Consider the following 6814-nt stretch of genomic DNA (forward strand, 5'->3'; position numbering starts at 1 on the left):
CAACAAGAACAAAAAATATTGTGACCAGTGTCATTTTTTATTTTAGTTTTATCGCCTATTAAATCGAATGTGTAGCGTCGTGAACAGTCACTCTTTCATCGTTAAAAACTAACGAAAACTCAGAATACTTTACAGAGACGTTTTATATATATTTTTGAGTTAATTTTCATACAGCGTATAATTAACTTTACCACAGGCTCCCTTAGCAAAACGACTTTAGTTCATAACTGGTTCAATATTTTTTGTATAAATTAGATAAAATGTACTACATATAATGCTAAATGGAATTAACTTTATAACTTTTAAAATTATAATACTTCTTAAACTATTTCCTAAATTCTTATTTTTAACTTTCAAAATATATTTGTTGAATTCCGTATAGGAAAAATATATAAATGTAAACCCGCTTAAGCGCCTGGAAACATTTTTTTTCTAAAACCTAAAACGTGAAAAATATTATTACTATTTGTTGAAAATTTTTGCTTATGTGCTTCATATTTTTAATATATCTAAATCCTATTAACTTTCTAAGTTTCCATTGTGGTGGTACGTATGATAATTCCACGTTTTGTTAAAATCACATTTTAGGCACAGCTTGTTTAAACGATAGTGTCATGTATAATCTCATAACATTAATTTTAGTATGAATATATAATTTCATAAAACATCAATAACAGTTTCTCTCTGCTACAAAAAGTAATGGAAATTGTTTCATCTTCACGCGCATCTAGCCATCAAGTCAATACATAAAAAAAGTACAAAATCAGTATAATATTGAAACCTTCTGTTTCAGGTTTTCAATCATATTGGATTTTTTTTCTTGAGTGTATGTATGTACTATGTTTATATTTCCTCCCGCTAAATTTTAACGGACCATCATGGCGGAGTTTGAGAATTTGGAAAGAAACACTCTACAAATATTTTCTTCTTTTCCTCTTGAAGTTATTGATAAGGATTTGATGACATATGTATGGAATAGCGGTTTCACTGAAGATGTTGATCTTCCAAATGATGAAATCTATAGTGTTGAAGGTTTAAAAGATTTGCTCATTGAAACAACAAATCTCTGCAGGACATGGGCTGTTCATAGTCTTAGTGATAAACAAGTAACTGTCGTTGATTCTAATCTTCGGAGTAATAACAACATTGAAGATCGGATTGCAGGTGAATTTGTATCTAAAGATAATATTCATGAAAGCTTAAACGGTTCTATTGATGCTGTTACAAGCACTAACTTTTGGAACATTTTAATTGAAAATGATGTTCATTACAAACAGATATTAGCCTTACTGTATTTTTTGATGAAAGCAAGTGTAGAGACAAACAGACACAACCAGAAATCACGATGTAACTTTGTTAAGAAAGAATATGCTCTGATTAGTAGTCAGTTGTATTTCACAATTCTGAGAATTCCTGGTAGTAGTGCCTTCAGGATATTTCAAGGTAACCTCTTCCAAATGGCTGTTCACAGTATGAAAGTTCCAAAAGAAGCAGGCTCGGCAACAGAGGCACAGTTGAACAAACATTTTCCTAAAAAGCGTAGAATTCCAGTTAATTTTGATCAACCAGATGGATGTGGAGAAGAAGAAATATTTAAACCAAGCAAACGTCGTAAAGAAGTTGGAGGGCAAAATAGTAATTATGGAAAATGTAGAAAGAATAAAAAGGGTTATGGGAAGAGTAATAGACATATTTCTGAAGAAGATTTAGCTGAACCTTGTACAAGTGGTGATCCTGATGGAAACGAAGCAATAACGATGGAAGGGTTTAGCAGTGACGAGGGAGAAGATGAAGTTAATATGTCTCTTGAAGAGGTTCAGAAACTGATTAGCATTTTATCAAGTGCACTTTCTGATCTAATTACATTATTGGAAACTTTTACTCTGCAGTTCAACATGCATCTTATTGAACAGGTTATTCAGCAGCTAACAGAACTGACAACAATGGAAACTGAAAAATGTATGATCTTTGACAGTCATCATCAGATTGAAAATACTCGAAAGAAGAGACCAGATATTTCACTGTTAGCTTTTAAAGGTTTGAAATATCTCTGTCAACCTCTGCATGGAGATGTTGAGCAACTGGTTCTCACCATTATGAAATACCTTCTACCAAACATCCTTATGTTGTCAGTTGCGGGAAGTCAGTCTATCCCTCGAGCCCAGCAAATAGTTAAAGACAACACTGTTAGTTTTATTTGTCATCTTATGAAGGAGAACCAAGAAACTTCGTTGAAGGGTGCAAGAGTTCTTGTTCAACACTTGTGTACAAAAGTTGTTGATAAATCAGACTTTCGATGTAAAGTAGCTCAAGCTTGTATAGAGATACTGAAACATTTTCCTACAGGGGCCTTTGCTGAAATGGTTGAATGGCTGCATAGGTTGGCACGACATGCTAAAGTTAATTACAGGATTTTTAGCTTGGAACTGTTTTCATTGCTAGTCATTGAACCAGAAAGAAACTGGGATACTTCAGTGCCCAAAAAATTTCAAAGTTTTCTTCACATTTGCACTTTACTGTCTGTAATATTGGCCAGGTGTAATGATAAAGCTGCATCTGTGAGAGCTAAAGCATTGAACATTTTAGCATTGTGCACGTCTTCCGCTAGATCTGAACTGAAAGCTATGTGCTTGGAAATGCTAAAAGAAAAGACTAACACTGATTCAGCTAAGTCTGAGGGAAGTAATAAGAGTGGCCAGACTGTTTCGATTAATAGTGAAACTGATGTCAGCGACAAAGAAAAGAGAGAGGAGAAAGAAAAAGGAAGTTTATCAGGACAAGACGTTCTTCAGAAAGGAAGTTCATCAGGACAAGATGTTGTTCTTCAGAAAGGAAGTTCATCAGGACAAGATGTTCTTCAAAAAGGAAGTTTATCAGGACAAGATGTTGTTCTTCAGAAAGGAAGTTCATCAGGACAAGACGTTGTTCTTCAAAAAGGAAGTTTATCAGGACAAGACCTTGTTCTTCAGAAAGAAATTAATCAGAACAGTGAAGTTACTTGTATGCCCAGCAGTCATGCAGTCTCCTCCGATTTTTCTGTAGACTCCTTCATGGAGATGATTTCACGACGTTGTAGCGATCAGAAAGTCAATGTAAGGAAAGCATCATTACAGGTCTTGGAAAATGTCTTGATAATTAAAGAAACCAACACGTTAGAGAACTATATAAAGGTTAGTATACCAGTTTCAAGGCTTAGCGAAATTTTCAATTTGTACGTAAGTTCATTAAAAAAAAAATTTAACAGCAATCTTTTGAAACTGAATAGCAGGTGTAATTTTTTATCAGTTAGTACCTTGTTGTAAGCTGTTAGTTTTTTAGGAGTTTTTTAACTAAAAGATCCAGTTTGATTTCTTTGATTGGTAGAACAGAAAGTGTGAGGAAACAGAGTAGAATTATGATTTAATATATAGTTTTTCTAGAACTTAAGAAAGATCTTATTTGTATCTCTGAAATACTGTAGTAGACTCAGTTTTTTCTGTTAGTATATAATATGTAAGTAAACAAGTGGTAGGGATGATACAATGTTACTATTTTGTGTTTGTAAGACAGTTTGTTACATAACTGTCGTGAGTGTTTGTTACACAGAAAGTAGAACTAGAAGGCATCACAGTTATTTGTTAAAAGGTTGGAACTGTGTTAAGAGTTGTTTCTTTAATGGTTGACCATGGCCACATGTTTAAGAGTTATTGGAATATTTTAGTTTTGAACATTTTTCTGTGTGAAGTATCTTACAGTGAAAATTAATTTCTCAGTTTTGTAAAAAACTGCTTTTCAGTGTTTCACCAAACAATACCTACTATCACAAATGTAAAACCATTTAACAAACTTGTTTTAGTTTGGTCTGTTTTTAAAAGTAATGTGAAAGTTTAATTTTAAGTAATGTTACTAGAATTTGAGTTTTTGTTTAAGTAGATGCACAATTCTGGTGATTCAGTTGCTGCTAACTTTACGTTATTACTGACATGGTAATAAACTATGGTGATTCAGTTGTTGCTAACTTTACATTATTACTGACATGGTAATAAACTGTGGTGATTCAGTTGCTGCTAGCTTTATGTGCCTTTTTAACGTTGATAAAGTTCTTTCTCTAGTTGTTAGAAAACCACTGCCTGGATCCAGCTGTGTTGGTGAGGAAGCAAGCAGTTCAGTCTTTATCCAACCTTCTGGAATGTTGTCCTCTGTCAACCACGATACAGAAGCATTGGATGCAAGGAGTGCTACCATTGGTGCTAGATCCAGAGAATTCAATCCAAGAGAAATGTCTGGAGATGGTTTATAGCTTGTTGCTAGAGAAAATTGTTTCTAAGACAGAAGAATCACATCGGGAGATGGCATGGAAGATCTTGGATGATGTTGCAAGTACTGAATATCAAGACATGCAACGTTACCTTCAGAAGGCCGTACAGAAGTTAGGAAAACAAGGAAAGATCAAGTAAGAAGTTTTCTGGTGTTTGGTATGAAAATAAAGATTAATGTAAGTTACAATTAATAATCACATGAAAAAAAATATCTTTGCGTATAAAAGTAGTGGTAACTGGATTTATCATACACTTTCCTGTGCTTTTTTTTTTGTACTGAATGTACTGCAAGCGGAGATACTAAACCAGAAGCTCATAGATTTGTGACTGTGGATCCCAAGTAAAGATTTAATTATTTCTGCTTAGTATTGAGATTATTGAAGAAGAAGGAGAGTGTAGCATTTTTTAAATCTGGACTTTCAAAAAGTAAGATTTAATTAAAGGATCACCTGAGGATAGATGTCTTGTCGTTGAATAAATTACTTGTAGACATTTAATAGACATGTGTAACTTGCATAAAAAAATTGTAAAGAAAGTTGTAATATTCAAGTATTTATAATCTTGGAGTTCAGTATATGAACTTTGTAGTTGTAGTAAGAAAACAGTAGAATGATACTGGTGTATTGAAAAATAAAGATAATACAAATGTTGGGCTATGATATATTAAAATGAATGTGTAAATCAGCAAGTCATGTGAAAGCCACAACTATTGTAGATAGTGTCATTGTCCCTAAAACTTATCAACTTTGGGAAGGGTGTATAAGAACTCTTTATGATACAGAATATTCAGATCAGGGATTTAGAATTTGCTTAATTGCATTGGAAAACAAATGAATATGGATGAACTTGGGAAACCATGACCAGACAGAAAGAGACCTGCAACAAGTCATATCCCCAGCCATAGTAAGCAAAGTGTGATGTCTAACAGATGAAACTCCAGAACCACAAAGGACAGTGGTAAAAGCAGTCCGTATGTCCCAGAATACATTATCCAACATAACCAAGGTGAATCTCCATCTGGAAAAAGCAACACACATCAGAAGAACACAAGTTGCTTCAATGAAAAAATCCATTCAACTTTTACATGCCTCAAGCAGCTGAAGAAAGGAGAGCCTGCAGGAAGTAATGGTGTTCTTTGGACAAGACAGCATTTTGCAGTGTAAACTATGCTGCAGGGCTATTGTCAAGATACATGATCTTCAGATAGAGTATGACTAGACATAATGACATGGACTATAGTAACATGGTTAGGAGAGCTTGGAATTTAGTGGTACAATGTTTGTTAATCAGTTCATCAACAGTACTGTTGCAGTGTTCTACAAACATGGTACATACAAAAAATACAATAAATTATTGGGGAGAGAATTCCAGCCTTCCCTCTAGTTAGCAGTTCAACAACAAGATATATTTCAAGAAAAATTGTCAGCAGACTCTGCCAGAAAGTTGCCTTCCCTCTAGTGAGCAGTTTAAAATTTGCAATAGTGCCTCAGTAACATTGCCATAACAAAGAGAAGGTGAACAAGTTTGGTGGTAATACTTTAATTAGTTGGACAGATGTAATAATGAAAAACAGTAATAAATGGAAACTTTAATTTTGATTAATAGAGTAATTTAAATGATATTAATCAATCTCATAAGTAATTAATTAAATTCTGTATCTCTAGTGGTAAGGCTCCAAAGTAGTTTTAACGTATCATACTCAACTCTTGTGTTATGTTGTTATAATTCTGTTTTGCTGTTTTTCGTAGGTCATCCATGGTGAATTTGATCAAAGCCCAGCTTAACGGGTCCAGAGATGGAACTGTGTGGCTAATACTAGTTTTTCTGTCACTTTGTTTTGAAGTTAAAAACCCAGAGTTTGTTTTGGAGTATTGGGAGCAGTGTTGTGAGAGTAGAGAACCGGTGTCATTGAGCACAATGCAGAGAGTTCTGTACGTGATTGGAAACTGGGCTAAACATATGCCATTATCAAAACTACAAGCAATCAAAGGTTAGTACTGTTTTTCATGGAACAGATTTAAAGATATTTTCTTATGGGTAGATAAAATGCTCATAAGAAAGTAACTTTTAGGGGAAAGACCGTAACTTCGTTACGTGATGGGTCTTGGAAACCAGTTTCAATCTTTCATTGTACTGAAATTTTAAACATAAAAGTACTCAGTGACAAGAATAAATTGTTTACATGTTGTTTTCATAATTTTTAACAGTTATTTATGAAACAATCTCTGTAAAAAGTTCCATTTTGTATTGTGGATAGAATTTTAAAGTCTTGACGTAAAACCTAATATAAATGTAATTAATGACTAATAACTAAAGTAATAAAACCAGGTTCTGGAAATACTTGTATTTTATGTTAGAGGACCTGGCTATATTAAAAGTACTTGTATTTTCTTTCAGAGGACCTGGCTATATTAAAAGTATTTGTGTTTTCTCTCAGAGGACCTGGCTATATTAAAAGTACTTGTATTTTCTCTCAGAGGACCTGGCTATATTAAAAGTACTTGTATTTTCTTTCA

At 33.5% G+C, this 6814-nt stretch overlaps 1 protein-coding gene across 1 annotated transcript in view; it reads left to right on the forward strand.

Moving 5' to 3' along the window:
- Positions 1-852: 852 nt before the first annotated feature.
- The window catches only part of LOC106475194 (condensin-2 complex subunit D3-like), a gene marked incomplete at its 3' end in the record, with an annotated part of 11450 nt that continues 5488 nt past the window's right edge, over positions 853-6814 (forward strand). The window contains exons 1-3 of the mRNA XM_013935891.2: positions 853-3170; positions 4092-4432; positions 6047-6288. Of these exons, the coding sequence (XP_013791345.1) occupies positions 879-3170; positions 4092-4432; positions 6047-6288 (2875 nt within the window). The remainder of the gene's footprint in view (positions 3171-4091; positions 4433-6046; positions 6289-6814) is intronic.

The sequence above is a fragment of the Limulus polyphemus genome, unplaced genomic scaffold, assembly GCF_000517525.1.
Source record: "Limulus polyphemus unplaced genomic scaffold, Limulus_polyphemus-2.1.2 Scaffold8206, whole genome shotgun sequence".
Classification (NCBI taxonomy): Eukaryota; Metazoa; Arthropoda; class Merostomata; order Xiphosura; family Limulidae; genus Limulus; species Limulus polyphemus.